Raw genomic sequence first — 20,940 nt, 5'->3', positions numbered from 1 at the left:
AAAGCATTGATTCTTCGGCGATCAGCCTTCTTCACAGTCCAACTCTCACATCCATACATGACCACAGGAAAAACCATTGCCTTGACTAGACGGACCTTGGGGAGACCTTTTAGAGCACAATGGGTGCCAGGCACCAGTAACTGCAGGGATTATCTTATTGAGTGGCCACAGCAACTCTCTGAGGCAGTACAAACAAGGCAACAAAAGTTTAAGACTAATGAACATGGCCAGTCTCACAATGCTGAGCTACAAAGTGTGGGCTAACATTCTCTCTTACAGCACTGTTACATGAGGGTTAAGTGACTCTGTGCATGTAAGGCACCCATTTGTGTCTGGCAGATGGTGAACACTGATCAAGCGTCTGCTCTCATCCTGATCTTCATTCCATGGGGTACCACGAAGGGCTTGGGTGAGCAATGATGAAGTCAGTCAGAAGAGGAAGGACACACGACGGAGCAATCCTGAGTAAGATGAGCAGAGACACGGAGAGGATGCTCTGGTCCCAAAGGCTGCCACCTTTGACACTGGTGTTTTGGTGCTGGATTAGAATCAGACCAACCCACCTCACAGTGCTGTCTTCCACCCACACTGCCGATGCTAGAGGCTCAAAGTTTGTGTCCCCTAAATGCAGATGTTGAAACTCAATTCCCAGTGTGATGGTATTTGAAGGCGGGCCCTGTGGGTGGCGATTAGTTCATGAGGTTGAGCTCTCATGAGTGGGATGAGTGCCCTTATGAAAGAGACCCCAGAGAGCTCTCTCTCTCCCTCCACTATGGGAGGGCATGCGAGATGGCTAAGAACCAAGAAGCAGATCCTCGCCAGACACCAGATTAGCTACCAGTACTTTGACCTTGGACTTACAGAACTATAAGAAATAAATTTCTGTTGTTTATAAGCCACTCAGTCTACTGGTATTTTTCCTATAGCAGCCCAAAAGGACTAAGACCTCTCAGCACATCCAAAATTTAAGTCATCTTGTCTCTCTCTCCAAAAACAAGCCTCTCCTCTGACAGCCCTCATTTCTGTCAGTGAGACCACCACTTGACCATCCTTTCAGCCTCCCATGCTGAAAATGTCAAGCCACCTTGGCTACACCTTCCCCTGACCAAGCCCCCAACATGCAAAACAGTGCCAGATCTGGTCAATGCCTCCCAAACGCACAACCATTCCCATGGACACTCTCCAAGTTCAAGCAGTTATATCCTCTCACATGACAATCACAATAATCCTATGACTCATCTCTCCATCTCCTTACTTTCCCTTCAGCAATCCATTCTGTAAACTTGCCTAACAGTATAATATGAGTATATCTCAGGCCACTTTCTTGCCAGTCAATGGCCCTCCATCACCCACAGGAGACTATTTGAACCTGTACTTAATACATCAGCGCAGTGAAAAGCACATTGCAGATATTCAGTCTTTTCTCCTCCCTGACTGTTATTCTAGTTTTCGAGGCCTCCATTTACTTTTCCAAACTTATTTCCTACCCCTTCCCATTGTCCTCCAAATAAACTCACTAATTCCTGTTCCTTATATAAACTTCATGCTTTCTAACCTCATTACTTATATTGCTTCCCGACACTAAAAATTCTAATACAGTAAGTCCCCTACATGTGAACCTTCAAGTTGGGAATTTTTGAAGATGTGAACATATTATAAACCTATTACAGTACAGTACTATACAGTAGATTGAGTAAGTTGGGTACCTAGGCTAACTTTGCTGGACTTACCAACAAACTGAAATTCACACATGCTCTCGGAACAGAACTCATTGGTACTTTGGGGACTTACTGTACTGGAAAGAACACCCTCATCCCCACAATACAAGTACTCTTCCTTCTACACTTGACCTCTGAGAGCTGCCTACCATCCCCTACTCAGAACATCCCAACACAGTGGCTTTCTCAGGTCCTACAGCACAAACTCACCCCACCCCAGGGACTTCACCCTTGCTTGCCCTTGTTTCTTCCTGGAAAACAAACTTGCCCTCCGGTCCTTGCAGAAGTGATTCCTTTACCTTTTTCTACAGTACAGTTTAAATGTCACCTCCTCAGAGCCCACCGTGACCACTACTCTATTTAGGGAGGCCCTTTCATGTGTCAAAATAATCAAAATAAAAGAATAAAAATTATTTGCAGCACAAATGAAAATCAGAGAGATAACAATATATTAAGGCAGAGAGAGAATAAATATATTCATTAGTATCTTTACCACACAAAACATTAGTACAACATTTGTACTTTGGAGTTAGAAACATCTGGATTCAAATTCTTGTCCTGCAACTTTTCAGACTTGGGCGAGCCACCAACATCTCTAAGCCTCAATTTTCTCATCTGTAAAATGAGCATCAGTTCAGTTCAGTCACTTAGTTGTGTCTGACTCTTTGCAACCCCATGAACCGCAGCACACCAGGCCTCCCTGTCCATCACCAACTCCCAGAGTCCACCCAAACCCATGTCCATTGAGTCGGTGATGCCATCCAATCATCTCATCCTCTGTCATCCCCTTCTCCTCCTGCCCTCAATCTTTCCCAGCATCAGGGTCTTTTCAAATGAGTCAGCTCTTCACATCAGGTGGCCAAAGTATTGGAGTTTCAGCTTCAACATCAGTCCTTGCAATGAACACCCAGGACTTATCTCCTTTAGGATGGACTGATTGGATCTCCTTGCAGTCCAAGGGACTCTCAAGAGTCTTCTCCAACACCACAGTTCAAAAGCATCAATTCTTCGGTGCTCAGCTTTCTTCACAGTCCAACTCTCACCTCCATACATGACTACTGGAAAAACCATAGCCTTGACTAGACAGACGTTTGTTGACAAAGTAATGTCTCTGCTTTTTAATATGCTGTTTAGGTTGGTCATAACTTTCCTTCCAAGGAGTAAGCATCTTTCAATTTCATGGCTGCAATCAACATCCACAGTGATTTTGGAGCCCAGAAAAATAAAATGAGCATAATGCTCTTTAATTCAACAAGGTTACTGGGACGATTATAGACCGATGTCTATAACACCACCTGGAATAGAGCAGCTGCTCAAAAATTGTAGGTAGCATTAGTACTGACAGAAAAAAGTACACCATGTACAAACTTTTAAAGTACACAAAAATGAGGAACATTCAATTCACACAAAGAAATCTAGCAAACAAATATATGGGAGCATATCCAATAGAAATGAAATAAAGGCATATTAAAACAAAGTGAAGTTAGCACAAAATACCCCATAGTGAGTGAGTGAGTATGTGTGTGTGTGTATGAGTGTGCGTGTGTGCACGCGCGCACATACAAGTCTGACACCAATTCCAAAGTGTGGGTGTTTTAACATATCACCAAGCAAGTGTCCAACCAGGTGTCAACTCAATTCTGATACACCCTCCCATAATGTCAGATCCTACAGGTTAAGCGCTCAGTCCTACAAGACTGCCCCTCCCCCAATTCAGGTGCCAACCACAAGTGCAGGTTGTCACCTGTGCTTCTGACCAACGGACATAAGATCAGAGGCTCCCACAACCCCTCCTTGGGTTCAATTAATTTGATAGAGCATCTCACAGAACTCAGAAACATTTTACTTACTAGATCACCAGTTTATAATAAAATAACTCAGGAACAGCCAGATGGAAGAGCTGCAAACAGCAAGGTGTGTGGAAAGATGTGAGATGTTCTCTGAGAGCACCACTCCATTGGAAGCTCTCAGACCCTGTCCTTTGGGGTTTCAGGGAGGCTTCACTAGACAGGCATGGCTGATTAAATCACTGGCCATTGGCAATCCACTGACCTGGAGGTTCCCCTATCCTTTTCCAGAGGTGAGCGGGGTGGGACTGAAAGTTCCAACTCGCTAGGCACATCTGGTGATAATCCCCATCCTTAGGCAACTTTGTGTGCTGTATGCTAAGTCGCTTCCATTGTGTCCAACTCTTTGCGACCCCATGGACAGAAGCCCACCAGGCTCCTCTGTCCATGGGATTCTCCATGCAAAAGCACTGGAGTGGGTTGCCGCTCCTCTTCCAGGGGATCTTCTTGACCCAGGGATCAAACCCACATCTCTTACATTGGCAGGTGGGTTCTTTACCGCTAGCACACCTGGGAAGCCTCTTCGGTAACTTCAGGGCTTACCAAACAGTAATACAACTAAAGACATTTGTATTGCTCTCATCATGGGAATCTTCAAGGGTTCTATGCCAGGAACAGAACAAACACCAGATGTGTATTTCCTACCACAAATCACAGGATCACAGCACACCTGTGACTTTAGCATGATACCCAGTACTCACACTCATACTGCAAATACAAGTATCAACTGGTAACTTGAATTATGCATTAAAAATCCAATGAAGTGTTCATATATTCAAGTACAAAATCTCACCCCTGGACTTATTCTTTATCTTAAAGAAATAATCTCAGATACATAAAAGATACAAGAAATGTTTCCATCTGCATTATTTATAACACTGAAAAACTTTAACAACAAAAGTATAAGGGTGTAAGTTTCCATTTACTTTCTGAGTGGTTGCATCTTAGCAGTCAGAGACTGTGTTAAGTACATTATACACACTATCCTCATTAAGTCCTCATAAAAAATTTCCAAAGGAGATATTAAATCCTCATAAACTGAGGCTTACAGAGGGTTAAGTGATACCTATTTATTAAACTTATAGGTAAGGATAAAGACGGAACCTAGGACAATCTGATTCTAGAGCCAAGATTTTAACCACTGACCTATATAGTGTTTCTGTTCAACAGAACAGGTTTTTTTGTTTGGTTGGGGGTTTTTGGGGGGTGGGAAGGGAGGGGTGGTTATGTCACACAGCTTGCAAGATCTTAGTCCCTCAACTAGGGATTGGATCCAGGACCTCCACTGTGAAAGCATGGACCTAACCTAACCACTGAACCGCCAGGGGATTCCCAAAACATGTCTTCTTCTAAAGAAGGCTATAAAAAACTATATAACAATATGGGGAAATACTTCTGATTAAATAATGCAGATTGTATTTATATTAAAACTACAATTATGGGGAATTTTTATTCCATTCATTTCACTGTGTGTGTGCTCAGACACTCAGTTGTATCCAACTCTTTACGACTCTGGACTGTAGCCCACTAGGCTCCTGTGTCCATGGGATTATCCCAGCAAGAATATTGCCATTTCCTCCTAGGGGATCTTCCCAACCCAGGAATCCAACCCATGTCTCCTGCATTGGCAGGCGGATTATTTACCACTGAGCCATCTGGGAAGCCCCATTTTATCAGTGGAATTCTTTAATTCCACTAAAGTGGAATGAAATCCATAAAAGGATATATCCAGAAATATTAGCAATATTTACAGGAGTGGGTGTTGAGATTATCTTGTTTTTTCTATTATCCAAATTATCTGTAATATTCTTGTTATTTTTATAATAAGAACAAGCATTTTACTATTATTTTACTTAAGCTTTAGTAATTTCATAATTATGGAAGGAGATTAAGAAGACCTATGCTCTATTTCTCAAGTATTGGGCTAGTTTCTTTGAAGACAGAATTCATGGTTCATTTTGTTGGTGAGAAAAAATTGTGTCCACCTTTATGGTGTCTACTATTTCACAAAACCAGAACACCTCTTAGAAAAGTTTCCATGTGCAGTTTAGCACATTGTTTCGAATGGACGCTCTGGGATCTGAATAATTAGATTCCAAAGCTGAGTGCATGCTAAATTCCTTCAGTGGTCTCCCACTGTGACACTAACTTCCCTGTGTAATCCAGGACAAACTATCTCAAGATCTCAGCTACCCAACTGAACAACTGAGGGGATAAAAAAAAAAGATCACCTACCTCTTAAGATTGTCCTAAGCATCAAATAAGAGAATTAATGTAAATTTCTCAGTCCAGGGCCTTGCCTGTGGTTAGCGCTCAATAAATATTCATTTTTATTACTCAAATAAATACTGACACATTTCCTCAAACCTCAGCTCTAGCATGTGAGAAGTGATTAGCCAGCCAAGGAAAAGGTAACTTGTTTCCCTCCTGTTCCCAACGTTGCGATGATAGGCAGTGGGTCTTTTGGAGCTTACAGAAAACTCAGATGTAACAGTCATGCAACTGTCATAAGGCGAGGTGTGAGAGGTGCTCGAGTCTTTGCCGCAGTTGAAAGCACTCGAAGGCTTCCTCCGCCCACCGCTTATCCTTCCTAGGTTAAGTGGCAGCCTTGCCCAGAACAAGCTCAGTGCTAGGCTCAGATAGAAGGGAAGATGGCTGTTTCGCATCTCTAGGAAGAAGCTGTTCTGTGACCTTGGGAAAACCAATTCAGTTACTTTAGTCCCGCTGTTTTCTCTACTAAAGCAAACAAAAACAAAAAAGGGAGGGGGGACTGCATTTTTCTTTAAACATACGTCTCTGCCTGTGGTTTGTGGCCCCTCCGTGGGCAAGCTGGGACAACTCTGGGGTGGAGGGGGAGCGGGGACGGACTTGGAAAAGCGAGGCTAAGAGAGCGGAGAAAAGGAGGCGTTCCCCAGCACCGCCCTCTACCCTCGGGCCCTAGCAGAGCCCGCGCGCCCTCTCACCCACCTCGAGCGTGCCGAGGGGCTGCCTCTCGAAAGCACGAACGTGGAACTAAGGAGGAAATCACAGACTCACAGGGAGCGCACTCTCGAGGGCAGGGAAGGGACTCTGCTGGGGTGCAAGGAGGTCAGCCTGCCCGCCCCCGCCGAGGACGGGCAGGGCGGCACTCTCGGGGACCTCCCCGGGCCTGCGAGCCTGCTGCAGCGGAGCCGACAGGGCAGCCCCTCGCTCACCGTACTCCACCGGCTCCGGGTCAGGCTGGAAAGTGAAGTGAGCCACCTGCCGCCTCTGGGCCGCAGCCCCGCAGGCCGAGGCGGACTGCAGGAAGCCCCGCGGCATCCCCGCGCCACGCAGCCGACGCCAGGGTCCCTCGGCCCCGGCCGCGCGGAGCCGCAGCAGCCGGCCCGCGGACGCCGCCACCGCCGCCATCCCGGCTCAGCACCGGGCTTCTCAGGCTGCCGGGCGGCCCGCTGCCGGCCGGTAGGGCGGAGCGCCGAGGCGGCTTTCCCACTGGCTGGGCCGAAGGGGCGGGCCTTCCAGCCGGACCAATCCGAACCCTGAATTCGGGGGTGGGGCGGGCTGCGAGACGACACAGCCGCGTTGGCCCGTGGTGCGCATGCGGAAAGGGGGCTGGGGCGAGTGGAAACTGACAGGTGAGCTCCAATGAGATGGTTCCCAGAGGTGGAGTCCTGCTAGGGTCCGCTGCGAAGTCTGGGGTCCCGCACGCCGGTCCGCCAATTGCCCACTCGGCCTAGGTTCCTGCTTTTGCCAGTGCCATCTGCGTTGTGAGGCTCTGATGGCTTTTTCATCTTAAGATTTCTGTTTTCTTTTGAAATGGAACCCTTTCTTATCCTCTCCCATTCTTTCCCTCTATTATCCTCCAAGGGATATAAAGGGTTATGGATTGGCATTTGGTTATTAGTTTTCGGTTTCAGAACACTGGGGGAACCACTGCTGTAAGCCTCCGCTGTTTATTCAAACTCTCCCTGTGTGCTTCATAAGTATGTATTAGGTTGTTTTTTTTTTTTTAATTAATTTTGTTTTTCTGGGTTTAAACGACAGGGAAAGAGGTAAAACTTCTATTTTACCTGCAAATCCACTTCATAGAAATTCAGGTGCATTTTTGCCCCGGTCCAGCGAAAATTACCTGATTAGCTTAGAAACCTGGAGAATTTAAGAATTTCTTAATTTACATTAAAATAATCAACTTTGTACATTTTCCTCTTAAAAACTCAAATGTTTCAAAGTATACTTTCAAAATAAAAATAAAACGATACCTTCTCTATCGATGAATTTCCGCATTAGAGTAAAATATGGTAGAGAGAAGAATGAAAGTGTTTCCATCCGATGAAAGTGGAAAAGAACAGGCCCCAAACAGAATTTGAAGAAGAAAGGGAAGGAGCAGGAGAAAGGATGTTCCCCTTCTGCTATTCCTGACCTCCCGGCTCATCTTTGGTTTTGCTTGGAGACTTTGGCCACCTGATGCGAAGACCTGACTCATTGGAAAAGACCCTGATGCTGAGGAAAATTGAGGGCAAGAGGAGAAGGGGATGACAGAGGATGAGGTGGTTGGATGGCATCACTGACTCGATGGACATGAGTTTGAACAAACTCAGGGAGATAGTAATAGAGAAGCCTAGCATGCTGCAGTTCATGGGGTCGCAGAGAGTTAGACAGGACTTAGCGACTGAACAACAGCAAAGAAGAGTAGAAATGGGGAAAGGAGAGGCAAAAAGAGGCGCCAGCTGCCTGTTTTCTGATCGGGGTTAAGAGATGGGATTTTTTTTCCCCATTCATAGATCACTTAGCTTATTGCAAATAGTACACAACACAGATGAGTCTCCAAGGAGAAGTCCTGGAAGGAGGCATCACAGCACAAGCAGCAGTCTGGCAACAGGTCTCTTGACAAGCATGAGTGGGCAGCAGCCCTCTGCTCAAACAAGGACCCCGGCAGCATCATCAAGAACAGCTCTGACAGCGTGGAGATGAGTCCTCCAGTGAAGAGACTTCAAGTCACTCAGCACAGTGGTCTCTTTCAAAGAAGTAGCAGTTATTCCAGGGGAGGGGGTCGGAGACAGAAATTTAAAACTGCTCAAAAGAGCACCAGAATTATGTCTCCATTATTCCTGTCAAGCCCCCCAGATTCAACTTTTTGGGGATTTTTCATCTTGTCTTTTTTTGTTGTTGTTATGGTCACCTCTTCTGTTTCATGGTGTATGTGTATGTGCGTGTGTGTGCACACTATATTGTGTATTTTTATGTGAGTGAAGGGTATTTTTTTATTTTATTTGGATGAAGGGGGAGCAACAAAATAAAATTACATGTATATAGTCAAATTTTAATTTTTTAAAAAGAGGGCAAAAAACAAGGATAAAAACCAATCAAGTTGCATTTTCTCAGTTTCCTGATAGTCAGCACTCACACAAAGGCAGACTCCCCTACTATCAACATTTCACACTAGAGTGGTACATTTGCTATGATCAATGAATGTATACACATTGGAATCACACAAACTTCATAGTTTACACTAAGCTTCACCCAGTTCAGTGAATTTCAGAGGAATGAACAAGAAACAAAAGAAGCAAATGCCAGCTGAATAAAAAGAGCTTACTAAGTAGACTCTTTTTATTGTCTTAGGAAGTACAATTGTTTTTCAATATCCCCCTGGGATTGATTCCAGAATCCCGCAAGGATACCAAAATCCAAGGATGCTCAAGCCCGTTGTATAAAATGATACAGTATTTGCATGTAATCTATGCACATCTTCTCTTATTCTTTGTCATCTCTAGATTACTTATAATACCTAGTGCAAGGTAAATGTTATATAAATAAATGCTGGTGTATAGCAAATTCAAGTTTTGCTTTTTGCAATTTTTTTCCCAAACACTTTTGAGCTGTATTGGGTTGCATCCATGGATGCAGAACTCACAGATGTGGAGGACCAACTGTAATAAATTCCATATCATTGGAGATTGTCAAGTACAGGATGGACGAACACCATTGAAGGAATCTCTTTATGAAGACTATAATAATGAATAAAGACTAAAATAATGAAATGATTTATGTTTCATTTCACTTATGCCTCATTCCCTGGTGGTTCAGACAGTAAAGAATTTACCTGCAATGCAGGAGATCTGGGTTCGATCCCTGGGTTGAGAAGATCCCCTGGAGAAGGAAGTGGCTATCCACTCCATTGTTCTTCCCTGGAGTATTCCATGGACAGAGGAGCCTGGAAGGCTACAGTCCATGGGGTGGCAAAGAGTCAGATATGATTGAGTGACTAACACTTTAACATTTAGGATCTTTCTAGTTTTTAAGAAACTGATTCTACTATTCATGAGTGTGTACTGAGGACCTTCTATGTGCCAGGTCCTATGTTTTAATGAACCTTATTTTAAGCCAAGGCTTGGGTCTAATCCGGCTCTTCACCCAACGTGTGAGTTACCAAGTTACCCTTCTGTCCACCCTTCCTAAGCATCTAGACAATTTCTCTCTGGCTTTTTATCTCCTGCAGGGGCATGAGATGCCCTGTGATCAGTCTTTCAGGAACCTGAACCAGCCTACATGGAAGAAACTCTGTAAGCAGACACTGCAGAAAGGGGATCCTTCAAAGTGACATACCTGGCAATTGTACTCAGCCCAGTGGGAGTACTTAGATAGAAACAATGCTCAGATTACCACTCCAAATATTGATACCTGTCTGTGTGCATAACCAAGTTTCAGAGAGGGTCACTTATCTGTAAGCAAACAAACAAAAAACATGCCAGCCTGACAGTAGTGAGATTTTTTAATTCCCAGGATAATTTGTGAGTATTGCTAGGTTTCCAAAAGCGTTATTAGTTATGGTTTACATAATTATAAGTCAGTCAGTCAATTCAATCGCTCAGTCATGTCCGACTCTTTGCAACCCCATGAATCACAGCACGCCAGGCCTCCCTGTCCATCACCAACTCCCGGAGTTCACTCAAACTCATGTCCATTGAGTCGGTGATGCCATCCAACCATCTCATTCTCTGCCGTCCCCTTCTCCTCCTGCCCCCAATCCCTCCCAGCATCAGAGTCTTTTCCAGTGAGTCAACTCGTCGCATGAGGTGGCCAAAGTATTGGAGTTTCAGCTTTAGCATCAGTCCTTCCAATGAACACCCATCTCCTTTAGAATGGACTGGTTGGATCTCCTTGCACTCCAAGGGACTCTCAAGAGTCTTCTCCAGCACCACAGTTCAAAAGCATCAATTCTTCAGCAATCAGCTTTCTTCACAGTTCAACTCTTACATCCATACATGACCACGGGAAAAAACATAGCCTTGACTAGACGGACCTTGGTTGGCAAAGTAATGTCTCTGCTTTTTAATATGCTATTTAGGTTGGTCATAACTTTCCTTCCAAGGAGTAAGCGTCTTTTAATTTCATGGCTACAATCAGCATCTGCAGTGATTTTGGAGCCCCCAAAAAATAAAGTCTGACACTGTTTCCACTGTTTCCCCACCTATTTGCCATGAAGTGATGGTCATGATCTTAGTTTTCTGAATGTTGAGCTTTAAGCCAACTTTTTCACTCTCCTCTTTCACTTTTATCAAGAGGCTCTTTAGTTCCTCTTCACTTTCTGCCATAAGGGTGGTGTCATCTGCATATCTGAGGTTATTGATATTTCTCCCAGCAATCTTGAGTAGGGACTGCAAGAAAGTTTTGAGACCCATATTTTACCTTCCCTTCATTTTCTACTGTGACTTTAAAAAAAAAAATTTATGTGGACCATTTTTAAAGTCTTTATTAAATTTGTTACAATATTGCTTCTGTTTTGTCGTTGTTGCTCAGTCACTAAATCGTGTGCCACTCATTGCAACCTCATGGATTACAGAAGGCCAGGCTTCCCTGTCCTTCACTATCTCCTGGAGTTTGCTCAAACTCATGTTCATTGAGTCGGTGATGCTTCTGTTTTATGTTTTGTTTTTTTGGCCAAGATGCATGTGGGATCTTAGATCCCTGACCAGGGATCAAATCCACACCCCTTGCACTAGAAGGTGAAGTCTCAACCACTGGACCACCAGGGAAGTCCCCTATTGTGACTTTTACCCATTTACATTATTTTAAAACCTTGAATAACTGCACCCCTGGAGTCATCAGAGACTTTATGAAGCTGTTAGATTTTCCTGGTGGTGACCAGTATGAATAAGGAGGGGAGACAGCAAGGGCAGGTGAGCAGTGATCACCGCCTATGACCATCAGTAATTTGTCCCCCCATCATGTAAAGCCACCCATGGACATAAGTAATGTAGAAGTCCACCCATATCACTTCATATTTGCATTGAACCTGTCCATGTTCATATGAGGCTTTAAGTAGAGCAGGTGGTTTTTACCTCCCTTCCTGTCACAGCGTGCAAGCCTAAGATCAGGTTCTTAACCTTCACATTAGAATCACTCGGGGAGATTTCAGAACACACCGATGCCCAGGCCCCACGGGGTAACCATCAGTGTTACTCTCATATATTTCGCTTCCCTCTGCTTCTAAGGATTTAGGCAGATGGCACTTCTCTGAACACCTGAAATTAGGCATGGCAACATGACTTGCTTTGCCAGTGAATTTGAGCACAAGTGTGGAGAACTCCTGGGTGGAAGAGTTTAAGAGCTGGTGGCCAATGCTCTGTGTTTTCTTCTGCTGCTTCATCAACTCACAGTGTTCCAGATGCTAGAGCAGCCATCAGCCTGTCCCTGGAGTGACATTACCAGGAGCATCACTTGCCCCCATTCACCTCGTTTGACATGGAGCATGAGTGAGAAACAATTTGAGAATGTAAAGTGTGGGTTGTTTTTTAAAATAATAGAACATGACTTCTAAGTGCAAGCCAAGTATTTTGCATAGATATTTTTCTCACCTATTCCAAGGGTTTCCTACATAGCTTAATGGTAAAGAATCTGCCTGCCAATGCAGGAAACACAGGTTCAATCCCTGGGTTGGGAAGACCCTCTGGAGGAGGAAATGGCAACCCACTCCCGTATTCTTGCCTGGAGAATCCCAAGGACAGAGGGGCCTGGAAGGCTACAGTCCATAGGATCTCAAAGAGTCAGACTCGACTGAGCACACATGCAACCTATTCTAATTCTTCAGGAAAATTCTCCCTAAGTCATGACTTAGACAAAGACCATACATTAGTCCACAACATGATGCATACATGTAGCCAGTTGTTGCCACTGTGGATTTACATGATCTTCAACCATAATGTTGGCTACTCACAGTTTTACCTGGATGTATTAGATTTGGGAATCTAAACACTCAAGAATGATGCGACTCTTCTCTGTTGAGGCAATATGAAAGTCCTTTATATACATTTCAGACTTTTAAAACAACTTAATGAATAAAGTCTTAACTGTTCTCATTTTACAGATGACAAAACAGAATCAGAGAGCTAATGGACCAACCACAGCTTAAACAGCTTAAATCATTCCAATGCATGCTTTTCAAATTTCAAAATCTGTGCCCTTATGTGTTTCTCAAATGTGTTTTTCAGAATAATCCCTGAGAAATTTGTTAAAATTTCAGATTCCCTGGACCTCACACTGAGAAACTCTTATCCATTAAGCACAGAATAAAGCATCTGAGCTTTTTTCTGAAATATAGTTGATTCACATAGCGTCTGCATTTCTTATAAGTTTCCCCTACCCAGTGTCTTTGATATGGACAGTCCACACACTATGCAGACAAACCCTATAAATTCAATATAACCTTTCCATACACTGTGTTCCATATCTAGAGAAGAGCAGCCATCATCTTACCCTGCTCACTCTTTCATCAGTTAGGGTTATTTGACTAATTTAGGCAGAACTTTAATTAGAAGGGGGCTTTCCTGGTAGCTCAGTGTTTAAAGAATCTGCCTGCCATTCCAGAAAACGCAGGTTCAATTCCACGGTTGGAAAGATCCTCTGGAGAAGGGAATGGCTACACACTCCAGTATTCTTGCCTGGGAAATCCCATGGAGAGAGGAGCCTGGCTACAATTCATGGGGTCACAAAGAGTCAGACGTGACTTAGCGACTAAACAGCAGTAACAATAGTAATCAGAAGATATGATTCCATTTGGTGGATTCCATTCCACCAAAATGGAAGCAGCAAACAGCTCAGAAAGAGCATAAAACAAGGTAGCCCCAAAGATCCAGGTAATTGCAGGTAATTAAGAGACTTACAAGGATATTAAAACTCTAAAGGATGCTGCTGCTGCTGAGTCACTTCAGTCGTGTCCGACTCTGTGTGACCCCATAGACGGAAGCCCACCAGGCTCCCCTGTCCCTGGGATTCTCCAGGCAAGAACACTGGAGTGGGTTGCCATTTCCTTCTCCACTCTAAAGGATGAATTGACTTCAACTATTACTGTCTTTGGTGGCTCAGAGGTTAAAGCGTCTGCCTCCAATGCGGGAGACCCGGGTTTGATCCCTGGGTCGGGAAGATCCCCTGGAGAAGGAAACGGTGACCCACTCCAGTATTCTTGCCTGGAGAATCCCATGGACGGAGAAGCCTGGTAGGCTACAGTCCACGGGGTCGCATAGAGTCGGACATGGCTGAGCGATGGAACGGAACGGAATTACTGTCTTTGACTGACTTTGTTCGAGATTCAGTTCTCAAGGGAGAGATTCGGATTAGCCCAGATTAGTTGATTGCTGTTTGTTGACTAAGGAGAAGAAAGGTATCTTATTGACCAAGACAATATGAAAGTAAAAGAGAGGATTATCCAAACATAAATCAAGGAGCTGCTATCAACCAAAGGTGGACATTGTGTTTAGAATCCAAAAGAAACCTGCATGGAGGTGCCTGTGTAGTCCCTTCAGTTGTAAAAATTTCACCACTAAAATCCTTCCTCCGAATTCTTCCAACTAGAGTGAAACTAGACTATAAGCCTACTTTAATATGTTTCTGAATTTCTGCAGAATAAATTTGAATTCCTTACGTCTTCTAAAAAAGAAACAGAGTAAAAGGGAAAGCAAATTAAAAACATGGAATCTATATCTCCAGAAGAGTTAGAACACACAGTGGTCTAACAAACCCAAATTTGTGTGTTCTTACTATTAGTATGAGGTGGTTTGATATTGAGTCTAAGTAGACGGTGATAAAGTTTGATTGATAAGGTTGTCACATTGGAGCCATCATCATCCCATGAGATAAAAATTGCTACATAAATAAATTGGAATAGATTGCCATATATTATAAAGGCAGTGAGAAAAGTAATTGGTTTAAATCCCAGTTCCCCCCTCTCTGGCTGTATGACCTTGGAGGGTGTCTCACTTATTCCTTCTGAGTCTCATGGGGAGAATGTGAAACTTACCTAAAAGGATGTCATGATAATAAAACCACATAATACATAAAAGTTGCTGGTACATAGCTGTTGCTCAATAAATGGTTATTAAATTAATTGATTAGCTAATTTGTGTATAAAAGACTTGATACAGTGACTACTCCAGAAAAATATTTAAATAATATTTACTATGATTATTTTTATTAGCAAATTATACTTATGGGTTGTAGTAACTTGGTCAAGGCACCAGGTGGCAGAAGATAATAAAAATTGCCACTTTGGAGTAGAAAAGCAAAAATGCAAATATTACAGATTTTCATCCTACATTTGCTCATGAAAAGTTGACACTCAAATTTCCTAAGTCAACACACAACTTTTTAAATATATATTTTTATTTATTTGGCTGGGCTGTCTTAGTTCCAGCGTGTGAAGCCTTGTTGAGACATGTGTGATTTTAGTTCCCCAACAGGGATCAAACCTGAGCCCAGTGCATTGGGAGAACAGAGTCTTAGCCACTGGACCACAAATGAAATCCCAGCACACAAATTTTGAAATGCCTTTATTAGTTCACCTTCTGGCAGCAATTTCATTTTAGCATTTCAGTGTATCTGCCTTTGCCTCCATCAAGTAATGACAAGCCAAGCCCAAACATTACAGACATGGTTTTATTTTATCCTCATCTCTCCTAGGAGGTATGTAGTAACTCCTACCTAGACAGCATGCTAACCTAGACAGCATGCTAAAAAGCAGACATTACTTTGCCAAAAAAGGTCTGTCTAGTCAAAGCTATGGTGTTTCCAATAGTCATGTATGGATGTGAGAGTTGGACTATAAAGAAAGCTGAGCACCGAAGAATTGATGCTTTTGAACTGTGGTGTTGGAGAAGACTCTTGAGAGTCCCTTGGACTGCAAGGAGATCCAACCAGTCCATCCTAAAGGAAATTCGTCCTGAAAATTCATTGGAAGGACTGATATTGAAACTGAAACTCCAATACTTTGGTCACCTGACGGGAAGAACTGACTCATTAGAAAAGACCCTGATGCTGGGAAAGATTGAAGGCAGGAGGAGAAGGGGACGATAGAGGATGAGATGGTTGGATGGCATGACTGACACAATGGACAAAGCTTTGGGAGTTGTTGATGGATAGGAAAGCCTGGCCTGCTGCAGTCTATGGGGTCACAAAGAGTCGGACACAACTGAGCGACTGAACTGAGGTATTAACTCTACTTAACAGAGGAGAAAACTGAAGCTAGGGCAAAAATGAAATTCAAGCCAAAGTTTGACAGAAATGCCTTGAAAAATGTCAATTGCATGCTCTCCCATGGTCCTTAATTTCTCTCAAGAAGTGTGAATCAGGAAATAACTAAAGTAACTCTTTTCAAGGAAAATATAAGAAGAAATCTTCAAGCTTATTATGCTTTATAAGTTTTCATATGAATGTACAGTATTAAACTTAACAGGCATATTATGAAGAATTTTTAATTGAAAACTATTAATAATGCAAAATAAATATATAACTCTCATATCCAAGAGTTTTAAAATACTTCGTGGTTTTAAAGTAAGTAATATATAGTGAACATGCATCACAATATTCCATTTATGACTGAAGGAATACAGTACATATGGGGATTAGTCATTTAATCAGAGTTGCTCCCTCCAAACCCATCTTGACATTGGTTTTAGAATGCGCATGCGCTTAGTTCCCTAGCCCAAAGTAATGTTTATTTATTTGTCTTTTCATTCATTGAATACTAGTTCTTCGTGTTGAGATGGTGCCATGACCTACCTCTGTAGCTCCAGAGCTGCCCCAACATCTGTCATCCTGAAGGAGAGGCACTCTAGACCTACATATGGTCCTGTCCTGGAGCCATGGAATGGGAGGACAGAGAGATGGATCGTCACCGCTCTTTTCCCAACCAATATCAACCTCCTTCCCAAACATAAAAACCTTGGTGAAGAGATGTCCATTCATTGGAAACGTGTGTAAGCTAGGACAGATGCAGTGCATGTGTGCATGCTAAGTCACTTCAGTCGTGTCTGACTCTTTGCGACCCTATGGACTGTAGCCTACCAGCCTCCTCTGTCTATGGGATTCTCCAGGCAAAAATACTGGCGTGGGTTGCCATTTCCTTTTCCAGGGGAATCTTCCCCACCCAGGGTTCAAACCAGCGTCTTCTGCATTTGTCTCCTGCATTGGTAGGCGGGTTCTGTACCACTAGCGCCACCTGGGCGGAGAAGGCAATGGCCACCCACTCCAGTACTCCTGCCTAGAAAATCCCATGGATGGAGGAGCCTGGTAGGCTGCAGTCCATGGGGTCGCTAAGGGTCGGACACGACTGAGCGACTTCACTTTCACTTTTCACTTTCACACATTGGAGAAGGAAATGGCAACCCACTCCAGTGTTCTTGCCTGGAGAATCCCAGGGACGGGGGAGCCTGGTGGGCTTCCATCTATGGGGTCACACAGAGTCGGACACGACTGAAGTGACTTAGCAGCAGCAGCAGCAACAGCGCCACCTGGGAAGCCTGAGGATAGATACAGTAAGTCCCCTAAAACAAACCTTCAAGTTTCAAACTTTCAAAGATGCAAATGTGCATTGACATGTCCGATCATGTAACTTAGTTCACGAATTTGCTGTACATTATCACATGCATGCATTCTCTACAAGTGGTTGTGTTTTTTGTACTTTATTGTATAAAGTACAATAAAGAGCAGTAAAGTACCTTTATTTCAAGGCCAGGATGTCCAGACGCAAGCGTAAAAGCATCAGTGTTATAGCTGGTACAGTCCTTCCCAGACATCAGCGGATTGTTTTTTCAAGAGGGGACCGAAACCTGCGCCATTAACATCCAGTGTGCATGAAATTGCTGCTTGCACTCCGTCTCCTATTGCTGACGATCTTTCAGCTCTCCCATCGCTCACCTCTTCTCCCTCCTCCAGTAACACGTCTTTCCTGTTCACTCCATGCCAGCCCCTGTGTGCCAGCTGTTGTACTGTACTGTTGTACTTTTCAAGGTACTGCACTGTAAGATTTAAAATGTTCTCTTTATTTTGTGTGTGTTTGTTTTTCATTTGTGTGGAAAGGATTATAAACCTCTGTCCATGGATTCCCCAGGCAAAAATACTGGAGTGGGTTGCCATTTCCTACTCCAGGGGATCTTCCCAACCGAGGGACTGAACCCACATCTCTGGCATCTGTTGCACTGGCAGGCAGATTCTTTACCACTAGTGCCACCTGGGAAGCCCAACAGTACTATAGAGCTGATTGTACTTGTTGGGTACCTATGCTAACTTTGTTGGCCTTATAAACAAACTGAGTTTATGAATGTACGCTCCAAACGGAACTCATTTGTATTCAGGGGACTTACCATACAGCTAAGCCATTCCAGAGACTATTTTTCAACCCACATAGTATGTAAAACAAACTATAAAGTAATAATATCCTTAAAGAATACAGCAGTGTTCCTCAGCGTGGTCCCTGATGACTATCATCATCAGCTAGAATGTAAGTCAAGTATGGAGCCCGGGACTCTACTCCGGACCTACCAAGTTAGTAGACCCTGGGATAGGGCCAGGGGATTCGCATCACATTTTTAACAGGTTCACTAGGTGACTGTGGCTTAAAAACAAGTTTGAAAATGAAATATTGGAGATTTCTTCTAGCCAAGAGAATCAAGGAGGGGAGGGTCACTGGAGCAGGGCCGTGGATACAGGGAAAGAACATTCACCGTAGGAAAGCAGTCCTTGAGCAAAGGCAAAGCAGAGTGTAAGAACAGGTCCCTTGGAATGGGCCAAAGGATGCATGAAGAACAGGTCCCTTGGAATGGGCCAAAGGATGCATGACAGTCCTTAGTAGGAAATAAAGCTGGAATGGTCCATAGGCTCAGGCCAGAAGAGTTGTATACATCATGCCAGGGAGTGTGAACTTCACTCTTTAGAATTGGAAAACGAGTTAAGATACAACACTGATTCCAGCCAGATTTAATGTGATCCTACACCAACCCAACCCACTGGCTTATTTTTCCATCTTCACAACCCCCTCAAGCTTGAATAAACTCAAAGGATTTCTTTTGTTCAAAAAAACCATAAAATATCAGCGGGGACAAAGATTGAGTATGGTGGTTTTCAAACTAAGATTGCCAAATCAGGCAGCACACGAGAGGCCAGTCAACTCTGTGTCTCCCCGCCTTGTTTAACTGAGTTTAGCCTCTCGTTTGAAGAAACTGCTTGAAATATGCTAGACTCCAAAGGGAAAGAGGCATGAGACATGACTGAAAAAGATGGGATCTTTAATTGTTTCTTTAGTCAGTGCCCCTACAAGTCTCCTTGTCATGGAAAAGTGCTTCTGTCTCTTGAAGAAGGACTCAACGACCCTCTTAAAGACTGTCTCATACTGAAAACATCTCCATAAATTTTTAACTTTGTCTCAAATCTCATTCCGTGACAGAATCTCTCACCATGGCAGATCCTCCAGCCTCATTTCTATGCTTAGTACCCTTAACTCACAGGTGAAAGAGCCCATGGGACGATCAAAATGTGAATGAGGTCTGATCAGTTATCATCAATGACTTTGCAGTGTCAGCAGCCTGTAGAAGGTTTGCCGGTGGAATCGTTCTAGGGAGGTTATCTTTTTCTTTAGAGTTAGAAGAGGTAAGTAAACAAAGAAACATTCTGGCAAAAATAGTAAGGTAGCTGAAAATCTAACTCTTTCAGAAAAGGTGGAGCTAAATTGGTGGTATTAACATTTAAATTAATATTAAGAATTACTACACAAAAAGTTACACAGTTATATTTGCAATCATGTATCTTTTTAAAATATAGGTATAGTTTGGGCGTCCCTGGTGGCTCATGGGTAAAGAATCTGCCTGCCAATGCAGGGGATGCATTCTTCCCTAGGAAATCCCATGGACAGAGGAGCCTGGTGAGCTACAGTCCATGGGGTCACAAAGAGCCTGACATGACTTGGCAAGGAAACAAGAACAACAAATAATGCAGTTTATTTAGACCACAGGATACCAAACCACTCTAGTTAAACAAGGCAGGAAGACTCTTAAATTGATGACTGCTGACCTTTGATTGACATTGTCTTCTTACAAGTAGATCGAGATGTCACATGCAATTAGCTAAAAGAAGTGAGTCAATAAGAACCAGCAAACAGAAATAGCCGCCGTGACACTCTTCCTCAGATCTAGTTGGCTTCTGCCCCGACATACCCACCAGAGAAACTGTCATTGTAAAGGAAGTAGGAAGTGACATTCACTGGCCCCTTCCCAGCACTCATCTCTCTAGACTGATATGAAACATCAGGCGCTATTGACCAGCTATTTTCCCACCTTTCATCTGCCATTTCTCCTTCCGCTACTACTCTGTTGCTTCCTTCAGGAGTTCCTCTTCCTCCTTTCATCCTCTGGATGTAAGCATCCTTCCCACTCCTGTCCTTGGCTTGCCACTTCTGTCTCTCACAGATCTAACCTCTATCCACTATCACTCAGAAGTCAGTGGGAATGGTTGCTCTTCTGCAAGTCTGTTGTTGCTGTTCATTGTTCAGTCTCTAAGTTGTGTCCAACTCTTTGGGACCCCGTGGACTGCAGCAGCATGCCAGTCTTCCCTGTCCTTTATCTCCTTTGCTCAAACTCATATCCATTGAGTTGATGATGCCATCCAACCATCTCATCCTCTGTCACCCCCTTCTCCTCCTGCCTTCATTCTTTCCCAGCATCAGGGTCTTTTCCTGCGAGTCAGAAGAGCTCTTCTGACTCGTAGGAAAAGACTCTGCTGTGTTCTATATTGACTTGTATTTTCTAGGCTACATTTGTATAGAGGATGGGGAAGGACTTTCAATACATGCCACTAAAGGTGGAAAGCATAAATAAATTAGTGACAGACTTGGTTACCCAAAACATCAAACTTCCACAGGAGGGAAAAATTCTCTTACATCAATAGCTCCAGGCCTATATGTCCACCTACCTCCCATCCACGCTACTGGCTTGCTTCCTAGGTCTGTTTATAGTCTGCTCTCTTCCCATCACCATCTTACCCATAATCAAGTAGGACAAAGATCTCTGAACTAGGATTCAACACTTAACCCAAGAGCATACCTGTCATCTCAGGTAAGCCAAACGTTTCAGAAC

The 20,940-nt window shown here is 43.6% G+C and overlaps 1 protein-coding gene across 2 annotated transcripts in view; it reads right to left on the bottom strand.

The window, feature by feature from the left end:
- The window catches only part of BCKDHB (branched chain keto acid dehydrogenase E1 subunit beta), a 276,836-nt gene extending 269,832 nt beyond the window's left edge, over positions 1 to 7,004 (bottom strand). Inside the window, exon 1 of one of the 2 annotated variants that reach the window (XM_055432952.2) lies at positions 6,760 to 7,004. In XM_055432952.2, coding sequence (XP_055288927.1) covers positions 6,760 to 6,955 — 196 coding nt within the window. In that variant the 5' untranslated portion in view covers positions 6,956 to 7,004. Of the gene's footprint in view, positions 1 to 6,532; positions 6,677 to 6,759 lie in introns of those variants that run through there. The other variant, XM_055432953.2, reaches the window with a different exon arrangement.
- Positions 7,005 to 20,940: the final 13,936 nt, after the last annotated feature.

Source organism: Moschus berezovskii, chromosome 10 (genome assembly GCF_049115385.1).
Source record: "Moschus berezovskii isolate FMDL1 chromosome 10, NW_MosBer_1.0, whole genome shotgun sequence".
NCBI classification, from domain to species: domain Eukaryota; kingdom Metazoa; phylum Chordata; class Mammalia; order Artiodactyla; family Moschidae; genus Moschus; species Moschus berezovskii.
The sequence above is the reverse complement of the archived record's forward strand: the minus strand, read 5'-3'. Positions and strand labels throughout refer to the sequence as shown.